This window comes from Pempheris klunzingeri, chromosome 15, assembly GCF_042242105.1.
Source record: "Pempheris klunzingeri isolate RE-2024b chromosome 15, fPemKlu1.hap1, whole genome shotgun sequence".
Classification (NCBI taxonomy): Eukaryota; Metazoa; Chordata; class Actinopteri; order Acropomatiformes; family Pempheridae; genus Pempheris; species Pempheris klunzingeri.
The window spans coordinates 6,845,675-6,861,878 of NC_092026.1; the positions used below are offsets into that span (position 1 = coordinate 6,845,675).

General features: G+C 42.5%; 3 protein-coding genes across 5 annotated transcripts; 2 read left to right on the forward strand and 1 right to left on the reverse strand.

Annotated features, from left to right (window-relative positions):
• Window positions 1-1,446: 1,446 nt before the first annotated feature.
• LOC139214393 (midnolin-like) lies at window positions 1,447-6,799 on the forward strand. The gene is made up of 7 exons (XM_070845237.1): window positions 1,447-1,862; window positions 1,962-2,049; window positions 2,148-2,210; window positions 3,152-3,709; window positions 3,840-3,945; window positions 4,305-4,553; window positions 6,065-6,799. Exons 1-7 carry the CDS (start codon window positions 1,636-1,638, stop codon window positions 6,235-6,237), a joined length of 1,464 nt encoding a protein of 487 aa, XP_070701338.1. The 5' UTR covers window positions 1,447-1,635; the 3' UTR covers window positions 6,238-6,799.
• A 562-nt stretch (window positions 6,800-7,361) lies between these two features.
• Window positions 7,362-10,690, forward strand: cirbpa (cold inducible RNA binding protein a). 3 transcript variants are annotated; one of them, XM_070844554.1, is made up of 7 exons: window positions 7,362-7,455; window positions 8,137-8,247; window positions 8,381-8,487; window positions 8,763-8,895; window positions 8,986-9,118; window positions 9,207-9,265; window positions 9,781-10,690. In XM_070844554.1, exons 2-7 carry the CDS (start codon window positions 8,148-8,150, stop codon window positions 9,792-9,794), a joined length of 546 nt encoding a protein of 181 aa, XP_070700655.1. In that variant the 5' UTR covers window positions 7,362-7,455; window positions 8,137-8,147; the 3' UTR covers window positions 9,795-10,690. The 3 variants fall into 3 exon arrangements, with proteins under 3 accessions (XP_070700655.1, XP_070700656.1, XP_070700657.1); XM_070844555.1 differs by having other exon boundaries at window positions 8,763-8,874; XM_070844556.1 differs by having other exon boundaries at window positions 8,763-8,844.
• Window positions 10,691-12,945: 2,255 nt separating this feature from the next.
• ndufa13 (NADH:ubiquinone oxidoreductase subunit A13) lies at window positions 12,946-15,954 on the reverse strand. The gene is made up of 5 exons (XM_070845195.1): window positions 15,814-15,954; window positions 14,065-14,143; window positions 13,901-13,972; window positions 13,724-13,793; window positions 12,946-13,161 (listed from the first exon to the last, which is right to left on the reverse strand). The coding sequence occupies exons 1-5, from the start codon at window positions 15,905-15,907 to the stop codon at window positions 13,042-13,044; spliced, it is 435 nt and encodes a 144-aa protein (XP_070701296.1). The 5' UTR covers window positions 15,908-15,954; the 3' UTR covers window positions 12,946-13,041.
• Window positions 15,955-16,204: the final 250 nt, after the last annotated feature.

Below are 16,204 nucleotides of genomic sequence, written 5' to 3' on the forward strand. Positions count from 1 at the left end.
GTTGTTTTCCGACAGAAAAGACACAATGAGACAAACATGTCTCCCTTTAGGAGAGAGGAGAGGAGAGGAGTGTGGGGGTGGGGTGAGGAAGGGAGGTGGGTGATACGGGATTGGTGTGACGCAGAGTCGATAGAGTGGGGGTATTGTGGGTGTAGCTATTTTTAGCCACCCTAAGGAGACACATATTAGCTGCATCTCTCTGCCCTCCCCGGCTGCCTACGTCACGTTACTCCGAGCCGCTCTGTGCTTCACGTGACTGGTGCAGCCCCAGACCTGCTGTGGACCAGAGGTGGGACACGAATACTAAACAGTCGAGGAGGAGAAATACTGCAGAATACAAAGGATAGTCGCTGCCCGTGAACGCCTCATCCCATTGGCTGAACAGCGAGATTATACAGCATCCATCGTCTGGTCAGGGTGTTTCCCTGCCTTCACCCCAGTGCATGCTGGGACAGATTTCAGCACCCATGTGACCTTGAAAAGGGAAATAGGAATGAATTTGGTCAATTAAAATTCAATTCAAATATCATTCAAATGTGTAATTTTCAGCTATTTGAATAAACTTAACTTGACCTGCACCCATTACACATCTGAGCAACTACAAAGTGAAATAAAACTACCACATCAATTGACAAGCCGATCTCTACTGACAATTTAAGCTGCTATAATGTCTCAGAAATGTACAATACACTGTCTCTTATTGATGAAGGTTAACATAGTGACTTGCAGCCACACAGAAGTGCTGTGGTGTCAATCAATCTGAATGTATTTATTTTGCACAAGTCTCTGAGGTCTTTACAGTCTGTACCACACATGACTCCTCTGTTTTTATTCAAATCAGATTTGAAAAGATTTATGAAACTAATAATATAGGAATTAAAGCCTTTTTTTGAGGTGTTTGAGCTGACTCACCTGTAGAGCTGTATCCTGGATGATAAGCAGCTCCAGGTGCACTAATACTAGTTTACTTTATCATCATTAAACTCAGGTTTCACACTTTAAGTAGGTGATGCTGTGTTGATATTATAGTGTCACACACCCTGAGACTTCCTCACACGTGGGAGGAAAACTCCCCATAGTGCAACAGGGCTATGATGATCATCAGGCAAGGTTAGCTCTAGTTTGTTGTTGTGTTTTGTTTCTGGGAATTATGTGAATAATCATTTTAAAATGTAAAAGATAACAGTACATTGTGTCTCTGGACATTTTGACATGATGACATTCTGTACTTATGTTGTAGGGCTGTGCAAATTGCATCATTCATGAATGGGGAGTAGGCACAGCGAGGGGCGGGGTCATGGGAGAAAGGGGCGTTTTGATTGGACGGCACAGACTGGCTGGTCTCCTCGCCCTCGCTGATTGGCTGAGTGTTCCGGTGGGCGGGGGTTGCGCTGACCTGGTCGGGGTGTTTTACACTCGGTGGAGTAGAGCTGCGTCTGTCACAACCAGCTTCAGGAGCTGTCACAGCCCGCAGTGGATGAACCGTAATCTGTAATCTTGATTTTTAGTGTTCAAAGACGCTCCACAGTGTCCACTGAGGGATGAGAAGAAAGACAAGAAACAAAAAACACTGACGCATCTCGCCTCACATTAATCTAGGCTTTCAATTCGGACTTGTCTCAGTAAACCAGCTGAATGGAGCAGCAGCGGGGCCTCTGTAGCTTCACCCCGGGCAGGGCTGCATGCTGTGGGTCTGGGCTCTCCACCGGTCAGCCCACCATGCGTTTGTCCATCACTTCGACCACCGGCAGCCCGGTGGAGCTCACTGTCCCCCGAGGAGAGACGGTGGAGGGACTGAGGACACACATCTCCCACAAACTCAGACTGCAAACAGACAGAATCGTCCTCCTGTATAAGGACAGGTGAGTTTCTGGTTTTATTTTCCACACTTCGGATGTGCTCCATTCATCTGTAGAGTTATTCAGTCCATTTATGCTGACTGTACAATGGGTGTGTGGCAGGCAGCTGACTGCAGGGAACCTGTTGGACCTGGGTGTAGCAGATGGCAGCAAACTGACCCTGGTGCCTGTCGTTGAGGCTGGTTTAGTAGTGAGTAAGCCAGTGCACATCTTACACTGGGGAAAAACACATTTAATCACACTTCACTACACGTAGAGAACTGTTTTGCTCTGTGTTTACTGTCACAGTGCTCCACTGCCAGAGCCGAGAGAAGCATTATGGACGTTTTGGAAAGTTTGACAGAAGTTCAGGTAAGATTTTAATGTCTCAAAAACTATAATCTGTGAATACATAGACACTTGTTGACAAATAAGGACAACATCCAAGAATTCAAACTATGCATGTATGTTTTCACTGCACATTTTTTTGGGAGTATGATGTAACACACCATCTCCAAAACGTCAACTTTTTTGTTATCAGCTTTGCAACTATTTTAAATCCCACAGAGTTTGTCAATCCTGTGGGGTTTAAAATGGTTGATTTGATCAAGAAGTATAATGATTTTTTAAAAAAAACTCACAAAGGAAAATATAATCCCTCAGTTTATTTTATCCAGATTTGGAGATGTGAGGTTTTCAGTGAGGTGGACAATAAAGAAAACCCTGAAAAACATGCACGACGCATGCAAACATCATTACATCATGTCCTTCACAAAGGCACTACCCTCTTCATCTGATTACTGTCACACAGCTACACACACACACACACACACACTTATACAGCTACATGATTCACTTGATTAGGGAGGTAAAACAGAGAGCTGTGACCTAAAGTTTATTGACAGTTATAATCCTCCAGATTTCATGAAAATCTGGAGGATTTATGATATTCTGATATTTCTGATATTGTTTATGTTTGGCCCCTTTTCTGCAGTAACCATTCACCGTGTTTACATTCCTCTGTGTATCCTTTATGGCAGGGTACGCCATCCAGCCATTCAAATTTCCTACAGAGGAGTAATTAAAAGAAAACAATGCATGCATGTAATCCAGTACATCCACGAGGACTTCTGTCTTTACTGAAACAACAACAGTTTATTTGGCTGTACTATAAACTGATACACCAGATGCTCTTCTGTTAAAGTAGCTGCTCAGTAAGTGTGTGTTTGCTTGAGTATTAAACCACATCTGCTGTCACCGTGGTAACCATTGGTGTAATCAAATTGAGTACTTCTCTCCCGGCTGTTCTGCAGATCAGCGACTTCCTGTCTGGGCGCTCACCTCTGACCATTAACCTGGGAATTGGTGCCCACGTGATGTATGTGCAGCTCCAACTGTCTGCACAGAGCGCGGCGGAGCTGCAGCAGCACCATGATATGAGAGCTGGAGGCAGCAGCGAGCTTCGAACTGACCTGCCCACTGCCGTCAGGATGAGCCCCCCTGACTCTGCCTCTGCCTCAGCCTGGTCCCCCACTGACACCACAGGATCCACCACCTCACCTGCTTCCCAGACTTCTACTCCAGCTACCGACTCCTCTGACTCTACACCCTTCGTCCAGTTTAGCACTCAGAGACCCAGGACTTCCTTTAACCCATCAGCTCCCACCTCCCATCATGGCTCATCTCCACGTCTGTCCTGTCCTCCCCACTACACACACACAGCGTCTCCTACTCTTTCAAGCCCTTCTATGCCCTCTAGTTCTCCACATGCCAAAAGGCTGCTACAAGCAGCCACACCAGTCTGTTCACCTGCTCCCACCTGCTCCTCTCCTGGACCCCGAAGCCCGGTGCCGGCCTCCACCTTCAAAGAGGTTAGCCTTACATGCATGAAAGTCATATTACTTAATAACATAAGTTGCAAAGGTTTTAGTAGTTCTACCAGTTTTTGTTCCTCAAAACATGGTGAAAACAGAAGATCCTCTTTTCCTTCTTGTTTTACAGACGAATGTTCATGCCTCATCCACTGCAGACCTGAGCAAGCAGCCAGGAGCAGTCATAGAGAGCTTTGTGAGCCACTCCCCGGGCATCTTCTCCGGGACATTTTCTGGTAAGTGTGTGAGCAGCAGAGGCCTGAAGACAACACAGCAAAACACTAAGAATATTTTGATTAGTTTATTTAGATAGATACAATAAAAACAATGAATGTAAACAATATGCTATGTGCAATAGATAAAATACACCAAATATACGATCAAAATGGAGAATAGAAACTGTAATTTAAGTAACTAATTTCTATATTATATCTGTAAGTTTTGATGCTAAACTTTGGTTTTCTTTTATCAATGACTGGTGACTGATTGATCAGTAGAACTGTAAGTCAGATGGATAATGTTACATGATGCACTGCAAGATCCATGATCCACCTCTCCCTCTCTCATTTTCCCTGCTCCTTTTTTATCCCATCAGGCACTCTGGCCCCTTGCAGTCAGAGTGGCGTCAGCCATCCTAGAAGTGGCATTGCTGTCATTCTCCAGATTCTCAATGACCTCCTGAGAGCTGCCCAGCACCACCAGGGGGCTCCACAGGTCCTCCCTCATGTCCACAGTCCTGCTGCAAATCTCCCACTCAGCCCACTGCTCTCAGCACAGGAGCAGAGCTCAGAGAAAAGCAAAACACTGGTGACACAGAGGCCAGAGCACCTCAGAAAAGCTCCAGGTGAGCTTTAGCCATTTTATTTTGTAAACAGTGAAAACACACTTTAATACACTTGAACAGAGGAAGAGTTACTGAAGACTGCGTTCATATGTTTGCTTATGTAAATATCAGAACCAGCTTTATAGCCAAGTTGGTTTTCACATGCACGGAATTTGCTTTGGTATGTTGTTGCACAACAATACAAATGGGAGAGGAGAGATAACAGAAAACATGTACTACAATAGTCATGAATCATAGAGAATAAATGTATATATATATATAACTACTATGTAAAATGTGTCTGTGTTTAAAAGGAAAAGAGCTGTAGGGTGTTTAAAACAAAGAAGATGGGGGGAGCAAAGGCTCACAGTATAAAGACTGTGTAGATTTGAAGTCCTGAGAAGGTGTGTTAGAGCACATTGAGTCAGATGTGGAGGCTTTAGGTTACAAATTTAGTTCTTTATGATGTGTGTGTGTATGAACAACGATTACAGCGAAGCAGCTGGCGGGATTGAAATGATTAAATCTGTGTAATTAAACCTGTGTAATGTTAATCTATGGTGTAGTGTCCATGGGGAGGGATGAGAGTCACTGTCAGTGGGGGTATTGTTAATGAGGCCAGCTGCAGCTGAGAAGAAACTGGTCTTTTCTTGAGGTCTTCATCTTGGTGCACTGCAGCTTTCTGCCAGAGGGGAAAGTTTCAGAAAGTTTCAGGAGGGGGAGGGGTCAGCCAGTTTTTCCTGTTCGCCTCAGCTTTGTGGGGGTTCTTAATCTGGTAAAACCTGTTAAATAACAACTGCTTCCCTCTCCAGGAGGGAGAGAGTCATCAGTATGGTGTGTTGTGTGTGAATGGGGAGTTGGGCCCAGGCTTTTGGTGTGGTGGGGGAGGTGGAGTTGGTGAATGAATTTACAGGGGATGGTGTCAGAAATGTCTCTTTGTCTTTCAAATGGCCACACACACACCACAGGCTTAGGTGTGAAGACTGTTGCTGTTACTGCCTAAACGCATCACATTAGTTGTGTCTGTAAGACTACAGTCTGAATTCCAACTGCTTCTCTTTTTCTTCTCCTCAATTGTGCAGTGGTGGAAGAAGTATTCTCATCCTTTAATTTGGTAAAAGTATTAATTCCACACTGGGAAAATACTTCACCACAAGTAAAAGTCCTGCATTCAAACCCTTACTTAGATAAAATAGAAGTACTGACCCTTTGTACTTGAGCACAGTGCTGGCATCAATGTACTTCACAGCTGAAAGGATAGTGTTCTTTATAATGACTCTACTATTTGTCAGATATTTGCCCTGATGAAGAACGAGTGATTGAAATCCTGGTTTTTATCACTACATTTTTGCATTAGAACTCAGTGTTTCCTTCTTTTCTCCACCTTTTACTCTTGAACCAAAACTATAAAGAGAATTAAAGAACACATTGCTTATGATTAATTAGATTATTAATGACAGAACACACCAAACAATCGCTGTATTTTGCGTGTAGCATGTCTAACATGTTGTCTTTTACTCCCTCTCCTGCAGATGAGGAGCGCCCCCCCCAACACTCATGCACACAGGAGAATCAAGCATTGCACTGTAAACTAGAGCGCCTGCAGTTCTTGATGCATCAGAGGCGTCTTCGCAGGCGGACTCACAGGAGCTCACACCCCTCACAAACGTCGCACCCATACCACCATCGTCATCAGCGTCCCTAGTCTCATGGACAGAAAAGATCCGTTCACTGTGACGGCAGTGGCAGCTCTCTAATTAGCGAGGTGCCTCCCCCGACGACCAGACACATCCGTGATAGACACCAGAGCTGAGCTATGAGCTTGTGGAATAGATTAAAGAGCAGCAGAGTGCACTCTGGACCACTAAAGGTTTCTGAGCGGGAGAGGCTTTGCTGCTGTTTGGACATTTCTCAAGAATGTAAGGCCAAATGATCCAAGGAGTCCCATTCCTGTGGCTGCCACTGAACCGAACGTGTTACTTCATCTGTCTCTCAGTGACGGTGGTTCTCATTGTTATGCACCGTATGTCCCAAAAGGTCCCAGTGTACATTTTCATGGTATACGTCTTGTTTTGTACAAAGACCTGTTAATGTTGGTTTGTTTATGTGTTCCTACGCCTTAATCATACATTTCTTGAATGTAAACTGTCTTGTTCTGTGCAGAGGATGTTCCTCTAAAATGTTTTACTTATGCAATATAAAAATGTAAACACAAGGAAAGAAACAAAAGAAAAAATATGCAAAGAATAAAGGAAAAGCTGGACATATTTTAAGCAAATATCGAGCCCTTTTCAGACATGGAACACTTGACATTGCTGCCCTCATCTCTCTGTTATCTTTTGTGTTAATGCTCCTTACAGCTTCATTCAGGCGGAAAGAGCCACAGTGCTCACATGATATTTGGCACCTCCTGCATGACTCTTATTAATATATCTGTTTTTACAAGCTACAGACGAGAGGTATTGACTGCGCAGTTATTACATTTTCATAAATCCACGCCTGAAGGAAGTTGGTCATGATGTTAACAAAAAAAAAACGTGCAATAAGTCACAAAAGACAACAAGATAATCTGCCTACAAAACCAACACCTTTAAAGTTCACTAATACACACATGATATCTCATTTGTTTAATCTCACACAAACTGTTTCAAGGCAAAAGAAACATCCTTTATTATACATATACACACACGTGGTGTTGGTGCAGCGGCTCCTCCTGCTCCAGTGCAGTTATCAGTCACGAACACAACTGCCGTCCAACAGGTGGCGCTGCAGGCGCGTCCTCTAATCACGTGACCCTCCCGTAAAGCCGTAGAAGAAGTCGTGCTCGCGCAGGGTTGTGAAAAGCGGAGCGCGCGCTGTGAGCTCCCTCATTCGTCCTGCAGCTCTGCTCGTCACCCTCCTCTATCCTGCCACTGAAAAAAAGGTAATTACTCTATAATTTTTCCGTCTCTTCACTCTGCATTTCTACCGAATTCGATATACACGCATATTTCTGTATTTTGAATGTATTTCTGTCGTGTTTTTTGTCGGGTGGGGATTATACATTTAACGCCATTTTAAGCAATTATTCACAGCGGTAGAAACTAGTCTGGAGGCACTAGACCGTGTTAAAGCTGTATGTCGTGTCGTTGTTGTTGGGAACTGAGTATAAACTGTCGAATTAACGCCCTTTTTAAAGCGTTTATTCGACGCGTTATGTAACCCAGAAAACGAGGCATGTAGCCGCAGTCGAAGCTAGCTGCTAAGTCCTCCGCTGAGACAAAAGTGGGGACCATGAGCTCGCTGCTACAAAATGGCGCTGAAAAGGAAATTCACCAACGCTGACTCGATGAAACCACGTTTACAGGCCCGAAGCCTCACCCCGCTCACCCATCGTCCTTCAATGGCTCCAACCCTACGTAGTTAGGAGTTATTTAAGAATTTATTGTTTTTAAGGGCTGAATTTTAAGTAAATCTTAAAATGCCGTCGGTCCTGTCGTCTCCCGTTACGGCCCGTTGACCTACTTTCTTCCTAAAGGGAGCGGGCGGTGTCGAAAGAGGCCTTTTCTAGTTTTGTGCGAATGTTTTGTTTTTGGCTCTGGTGTGATTACGGTTTGTTTTCTAGCTACACTAAACATGTCGGACGAGGGTAAACTGTTCATCGGAGGTCTGAGCTTCGAGACCAGCGAGGAGACTCTGGCTGCGGCCTTCAGCAAATATGGAACCATCGAAAAAGGTTAATCCACTCTTTGTTTTCCATCTGGTTTAAATCACCGCCGTCCCCACGTTGAACTAAACGGTTTTTGTTTGTTTTAATCCGTGTTCGGTGTTGCATATTTTTACATTTATTTGTTTTTTCCCTCCATCAGTGGATGTGATCAGAGACAAAGAGACCGGAAAGTCTCGCGGTTTCGGCTTTGTGAAATACGATAATGCTGAAGATGCGAAGGATGCAATGGACGCCATGAACGGCAAGGTGAGGGGACGCTGCACGATTTACCCCATTTTAACGTGGTTTACATCCACTCTGCTTTTTTGTATTTAATCCAAAAATATTTTTTATTAACGGATTTATTTATAATGTGTACCTTCTGGTCCTTATATATGATCGAAATAACTGCTTTTAGAGGTATTTACATTTTTATTCAAACTCATGAGTTTGACACGTGCAAGCATTTTTATTTGATTTATATTTATTTCAATTGAATTTAATATATTTAATTAAATATTTGCCTTTGTGCTGTGCTGCAGACCCTGGATGGACGGTCTATTCGCGTGGATGCAGCTGGAAAGAGTGGACGCTCCAGAGGAGGTTTTGGATCTGGCCCAAGAGGTGGAAGATTCAGTGGATCTAGGGGGAGAGGTGGGAGAGGTTACTCCAGAGGTGAAACGTGTGAAAATGTGTCAGGATTTGTCTTATGGTTGTTTAATTTCTCCCCACATTTCTCACCTTGGTGATCACTAAACTTTCAAGGTGGCGGATACAATGGTGACAGGGGATATGGGGATAGGAGTTATGGTGACAGATCCTTTGGCGGTGGAGATAGGAGCTTCGGCAGTGGCGGATACAGGAGTGGAGGATACTCAAGTGGCTACAGAGATAATAGGTAAGAACACCTGAGGCTTAATGACCTGATTGCTTGTGTAAATGTTAATTTATTGCAATAAAATTAAATCCTGTTTGCCTATTTTCAGGGGTCAGGGGGGATATGGTGACCGCTCTGGAAGCTACCGCGATGGATACGACGGCTATGGTAAGCATGAATGATATGCATTTGTGCTGTATTTACACACTTATGTTGGGGCTGTTCTCTTGGCATTTTAAAATGCCACTAAATTAAGCTGCACCTAGACACTAATCATTTTCTAAAAGACTTCTCTCTTACACGGTTGGCTGTGGAAGACGGTTTTCTAAACACACTTTGCGATATCACACTGAATTTAAAGTCCACTTCACAGCCCCAACATATGGGAACCTGGATCATATATGCCCCTGACTTTTGTACCTGAGCCCAAGTTGATGCCTCTCTGTATATGGTTGCCAAATTTGCCACCCCTCCCACCCTCGGCCCCACTCTGATAGAGGCTGGCAAAGAAACACTTAGCAAATGCTGAATGTGACTTCATATTGCCGGTTTCTAAGCTGGTGGATCCCCTTATGCAAAAACGGAGGGAGGGTTTTGGACTGTCTGGGTTGAGGGGGATGTTGTGAAACTCCAGTGTTGGAACTTTCAGTGTCTTTACCTGTGTGCCCACTTCTTATCCTCAGCTGCACACGAGTAAACATCTCCCTGATTCAAGATCATCACTTGGCTGGCTGTATTTCAAAGATGCGCTCCTCAAGAAAAATGTCCACGTGTTATTGCTGACCTTAGTTTTGTAGTTCTGTTGTAGTAGCTCAAGCATCTTAAAAAAAAAAAATGTAGCCATGAGTTTTGGTCATTCCTTAACAAACCATGTTACAAATTACATTTCAAGACTCTTACCTTGCTTGATTGGGCATCTCTATTCCTCAAAAGTCGTTTTGTTGACGAAAAGGCATCTGTGTAATCTGATCAATACTTTTAAAGCCCCAACTTGGGGATCAAACATCAGCTCTTCACATGGCTTTTCGTTGAGCAGCCACTACACCGCTGTAGACTTTTCGTCTAGCACGTTAAAGTGTTTCCTGGTTTATTTGATACCTAAGTTTGTTTTTTTTTATATTGAAATATCCGGTGGGGCTTGTTTTTGTTTCCTTTATTTCCCTCAGTCCCTGTGACTGACCTACCTCTTGCCAGGTTTTAAACTGAGTGAGGAAAGAGCTCTAATACAGGCTTTTGGGGGATTTTATGCTAAATTCCTTTTTTACTATTAAAAACTTAGTTTAGCTGAGGCTCCTGTGTGTTCAATTTCCCAAAAGAGTGAATTCCTTTCAGACTGGTGAACTACACCTCCGAAGTGGCCGGCTGTTCATGAAGTCTGTCCAAGGTATCTTCTGTGCTCTGCTCAACATCTGCATTTTAAATGTGCTGTAAAATGGACTAATCTTGTTTAAGTGATCGAAAAATGTAACTTCGTTTCCCCAAAGTAATATCTCAACCGGGAACAGTTTTGTACTTTATGTTCTTTGTATGATCAACAGTTTTTTTTTGTCAGTTTGGCTTCATGGAGCCTATTAAACAGACTGTGGAAAATAATCTTGATTCTTTTGCTTTTAAAACTATCGCATGGGGGAGTTAATGCTGCGTGAGAACCAAGTCACCTGCTCGAATCACTGAAATTGCACATGAATTCCTTTTTGGAGGGCTATATTAAATTGGCAGTTCTCTTTGCTAATAGTGGGATAAGCTATGATTGGGTGCATCGAAGTCCACTCTATTTGACAAGCTGCCTGTCTGCTTTCCTAAGATTTCAAAACCTAGAGATGGTTTCTGGGCCCAGTGAATCCTGTACCGGCCTCAAAACCATCAACTATCCAACTGTGTTCACAGGCAAATGTAGTGAATTGTTCAAACTTCTAGTGAGGTTTGCTTAATAAGAAGAAAAAAGTGGCAAATGCTGGGAAAACATCAGCTGGTGTCTGGTCATGTTAATGCTTCATTACGTTCAAGAGGTCAGCTACTTCAAAAACCTACAAGTCCTTGGAGAGTGAAGTGTTGCGCCTACCAACTCAAGTGCTCATCAGAGATGAAAGCTGCTCTCTTGCCTAGATCATATGTGGAGAAAGTAGGCCAATGCACGTGAGGTAAAAATCTCCTTTTGCTTTGCTCACATCCTTCAAACTCAGTTCTCATTGTTTCCATGAATACCTTCAAGTTAGTCGTTAGTCCTGCTTCAGATGTCGCCTACAACATGCCATGACCTCTTCCCCGTTTCTGATTCTTAAAAGTCCATTGAGAAAATGTTTGAAGCTCCTCTGGATTGTAGTGCTCCACCTCTGAGTCCACCAAAACAAGCATTGGCCTCTAAAGTCGTGGGTAGTATTGTGCTCAGTCCACTTCTGTTCACTGCACTAGTCCTCAAATTTTGCTCCATTAATGTCCCACAGCAGTCCTAATTGACGCACAAGGTGTCTAGACTGTATTGAGTTTTTTTCTTTGTACTCTTTACATATAAGTGGTGAGTTTCAGACTCATGAATAGGGTTGCATGCATTTTATTGTGTTTGTCTCATGTCAAATGTCATTTGCCAGACTTAATCAATCACTTTTTCTTTTTTTTTCTTCAGAGTAAACTGACAGAGGCTTCACTGGATCTCCTCACAGCTGAAGTGTGCGGCTTCAGAGGGCAGTGACTGATACAGATGCACAGATCAGGTAAAATTCTGTTTCTTAAAAAAAAAAAAAATTGTTAATGCTAAGCCCCCATGCTTTGTTACTGGAGTTGTCAATCAGCTCGGCTGATTAGTGTATCGCTCTGCTTCAGGTCCAAGATGCAGCGGCTACCTGGGAGGAACCTGCCAGTATCCTGCAAGTTCATGGCTGTTGTGAATATCATGTTGGTTTACCTGAGAGATGCATTTTTTTAAAAAAATGTAATGGCTGCTATTCAAAGTCCTCAATACCCAGTTTAAGAGGAAAAAATAGAACCTGGGACAGGATGACAGAGCTGTACGCTGTAGTGACCTAACATCTTCTGTTAAACTTGCAGTCTGTCTTGTCCCAATGTAAATGAGTCTGTTTCAAGCAATAGTTTATTTAAAATGTACTGTAATGATCATTTGACACTTGAGCACTTTCCTGTTTTTATACTGCAATTAAAAGTTGAGATGAACCATGACCTGCTCATTGTTTTTATGGTTTCATTGCTATATCACTCTGATTTTTTTTTTTTCTTTTGTCAGTTATATTTCAGTGTTGGTTAGATTTTTGAGGAAGTGATTGATGCACCCAAAACCACAGGGGAACTTCAATGTCAGATTAAAAGAAAAAAAAAAGCTGAAAAAAAACTCCAGTTTGTCACATCCGGTATGTGCAGAGCTTGGGGCTAGATGATAGTTGGTGTGCAGCCTAATCAGCTGGAATCAAAATATTAGTAATATGAATTCTTCAAAAATGTAATTGAGTGCTGCTGTTCATGCACCACAATGTTGATGTGAGGTTAATAACTGGTTGAACACAGGAGCCACAAAATTTGTAACAAGTGGTGGACCTTATTTGATATCATGCTTATATTACTTGAGTAGTTTAACATGCCCCACACCTTACAGGCTCAAATGTTTTAGATGAGTACCTGAAAAGTAACTACAGACCATAAACTCAGCAAAACACTGAGGTACAACATTTGCTTCCTAAACTAGGACAGAACAGTGACATTGCATAAAATGTGACCGAGGTGACTCACTACCACCTGAAAGCTGTATTCAGTGGTGCAGTAAATGAGTACATGTACACTGTGGAACTGGACATGATGTAACAGCTACATACTGTGAAAAAATGACAAAGTAAATCAAGTTGAGGTACAGAAAAAGATACTTTAATATTGAACATTTACAAGCCGAACTGAGCGAGGGCTCCGGTCCACGTGGCACTGGCGCAGGAAGGTGGTGCTCACAAGTACAACAAGAAGCCGAAACGCTTTTGCAGAATCTCTTCGCGGGGCCGGAGGTTGAGCAGCTCCTCTGTAAGAGGGGTGACCCAGCGGTCTGTGTGGAAGACTTTCTCACCAACCTGAACAAACATTCAAGACACACACACACAGTTTCTATCAATACAGAGACGGTGGTGTTAGCCAGGATCTAAATCTTTCTATTTATGTCCACAATCTTTCTATTTATGTCCTATTTATGACACTGTTAGTCAGTGGTGCTTCACATGTGTATTGGAAGTTTATAATGTTGCTCAAAATAACTATTTAAAATTCCTCACAAGTATAAGGTTTGTCATACTGAAACAGTTTAAAAGTAAGAACAATTACAAAAACAAATAATTCAGTGCCAGTTTTGCGTGTCTCATTGCATATAACTACCGTAGCTAGCCTACAACTACAGTAATGGTAGGTTGCTATGGAGACGCTCTATATAGTAATCAATCAACTATCAGTAATCTATCTAAATGTTGCAGAAAATCAAATCATGCGGGGAAGGGACACTTCTGAATGAGATACCTATAAATATTTAATACTAATGTCACAAAAAATATTGTTTAAAATGATACAATAGAGCAGCAGAGTCATCTAGACACCCAGAGGTAATAAAATATGACAGCTGTGAAAAGGTTTGCAGATACCTACCTTCCACCCTGGAACGTCCTTCATGAGAATCGCTTCCTCCTCTAAATTTTCCCTCATCATCCGCAACACCCTGGCCAGAGGAGAAATTCAGCAGTTACATGAAGGGCTTGGCTTTGGGAGGGACCACCAGTCACAAAAACCAAAAGTGTCTGGGTGTGTGTGAGGGTTATCTGTCACCTTCGGTCGTGCTCTGCCTGCAGAAGGGGCAACAGAGCTATCCTGGCTTCCAACTCCTCAATCTGCAAGCGTCTGCAAAGCACAAACACACATCAGCCTGAACTATTACGCGTTGACTGCCACTCACATCTAAACCCAAATAATACTTCAAAGAATGATCCTACCTCCTCTCTCTGTTCCACTTAAAAAGCCTCCAGTAACCAAACACCATGATGCCGATGCTGATCCCGAACATGCTATATCCTGTTGATTAAAGTATGGATTAGTGAACCTATTTGGACATCATTACTCATATGCCTATTGTGCATTGGTTGAACTAAGCACCAAAGTTATTAAACACACACAGGAAAAATCAGACCTGTACTTTCTCAGGTTTTCTCTCTGATGTTACAAAGATGGCATAAATCACCCACTAGTAATCTGTCCATAAGATAATTAATACTGGCGCCTGATCAAACCAGTTTATCTTGATATTAAACTTATTGTCTGACGGTACTTTCAGTGAATTACTCTTAAAAATGAGCTCATATCCAACATATTATAGTAGTAACATGTAAAAGTGTTGATGCCTTTTGATTTAAGAACAATACAGACACCAGTACTGGCTTTTGTCTCCATCTGGTGGTTAAAAGGTGCCACTGACTCATCTTTAATCGTGAACAGGAGGAGCCTTGACCTCAAACTGAACTGAAGCTCTGCTGTGTCAAAGTCTATTACGGACAAAACATTTAAGAGAAGCACAAAAAACAAAACTAGAGTTCTTCTCAAGTCAACCTGTCTGAGCACGCTCAAATGTCCTCCTGCCTTTATGACTCTGAGCCTGTGTGCTCTCTCAAAGCTTTTGTCCTCGTTCGTCCATACAGTGGATTCATGCTGCCAAAAGTGTGTGAGAGCAGCTTTGATCATTAAAGCGTGAAAATCCCCGTCACTGGCTCAAAGGCAATTCCTCTCATACGTTTGAAATATGATCAAATCAAACCAGTGCCTGTCTGTGTGCTCTCAAAGGTTGACTCACAGGCTCAAATTTGTTCCATCTCAAAAACGTTTGTCATCAATAGACTTAAAATACAGACTGAACATAGTGGAGGCAGCTCATACACACAGAATCTGATGGGTCTCACATTTAACACTAAAACATCTACTTACCCTTCAAATGACACATTTACAGTTTATCATATATATGTATATATATGCATACACTGAACATAATCACCCACTTCATGTATATCTATTGACTAGTTATTAACTCAATTATTTGTATTAGTCACTTGTATTTATTTATTAAGTTACATATTGTTGATCATCGTTGACTTTTATATACATTTATTTTTTTTTACACCTGCATGTCTGTACACAATAGTCTAACTTAGCTGTATTGTATGTGTACACACACTAGGTTAACAAAGCTGATTCTGATTTAGTGCACCAGTTCCAGGTGAATCAAAGAGTCTAATAAAATGATGTGGTGGTTTTTACACAGTAACTAAACTGTATGTTTAACTAAAGCTGCTAGAATGAAGTACTTCGAATAAGATCTACAACTAAATGTCACCGTAACAATTATGTTTGACTGAGCCTGCAGTGGGCAAAGTGTCAGGGTTAGCTAGTTAGCATGTAGCTATCATCACTGTGAACTATAATTCGCACAAAAAATGCTGTTTGACCACCAAATTCTTCCTCATTTCACCCTGTTTAAGACACAGGTATCGTTCCTCCTCATGACAGAAATCCACCTTTGAGCCTTCGACGACTTCAACTTATTATTTTAGTAGATTAGCTTCTGTGTCTATCCCACTGAAGCGTTAGCATTAGCCGCAGTTCAGTCAGCACCAAATGTCATTTAACATTGTGCAGATTTACAAACTCGCGTGTTGCTCTGTGTATTTCGATAGCTAAGTGTGTAATGCAAGTACCCGAGAGTCCTCGTTTCGGTAGATTTCTCTTATAATCAAACGAAGCATAGCCTCCCGGAGGAGGCATGTCCTGCTTCACCTTGGACCCCGCCATCTTCCCCCAGCCGTCTCCACAACACGCTGCTGACGTCACTGCAGGAACGCTTCTTCGTTGGTGTCAAAAGCTTCAACTCTCTGCCGCCCCCACCTGTCCGACAGCTTGTCTTCATGCTTAACAAAAAAAGAAAAGAAACTTCATTTAGATTAAATGTTCTGCTTCGTAGCTTCCACTCTTACTGAATCTATTTAAAATGATCCTGTAAAGACAGAATATGCTTGGACACTCGCCATAGGAGCAACAGTGGTGGACTCAGACTGGGGGGAGGCAGGGGCCAGTAAAACATTTTTTTAA

Coding starts and splice junctions, on each gene's coding strand:
- ndufa13 (XM_070845195.1), bottom strand. CDS start 15,907: ATGGCGGGGTCCAAGGTGAAGCAGGACATGCCTCCTCCGGGAGGCTAT. Junction 13,973..14,064: donor AAGTGGAACAGAGAGAGGAG/GTAGGATCATTC, acceptor TGTGCTTTGCAG/ACGCTTGCAGATTGAGGAGT. Junction 13,794..13,900: donor CAGGCAGAGCACGACCGAAG/GTGACAGATAAC, acceptor TCCTCTGGCCAG/GGTGTTGCGGATGATGAGGG.
- LOC139214393 (XM_070845237.1), top strand. CDS start 1,636: ATGGAGCAGCAGCGGGGCCTCTGTAGCTTCACCCCGGGCAGGGCTGCA. Junction 1,863..1,961: donor GTCCTCCTGTATAAGGACAG/GTGAGTTTCTGG, acceptor GGTGTGTGGCAG/GCAGCTGACTGCAGGGAACC. Junction 4,554..6,064: donor GCACCTCAGAAAAGCTCCAG/GTGAGCTTTAGC, acceptor CCTCTCCTGCAG/ATGAGGAGCGCCCCCCCCAA.
- cirbpa (XM_070844554.1), top strand. CDS start 8,148: ATGTCGGACGAGGGTAAACTGTTCATCGGAGGTCTGAGCTTCGAGACC. Junction 8,488..8,762: donor TGGACGCCATGAACGGCAAG/GTGAGGGGACGC, acceptor GCTGTGCTGCAG/ACCCTGGATGGACGGTCTAT. Junction 8,896..8,985: donor TGGGAGAGGTTACTCCAGAG/GTGAAACGTGTG, acceptor TAAACTTTCAAG/GTGGCGGATACAATGGTGAC.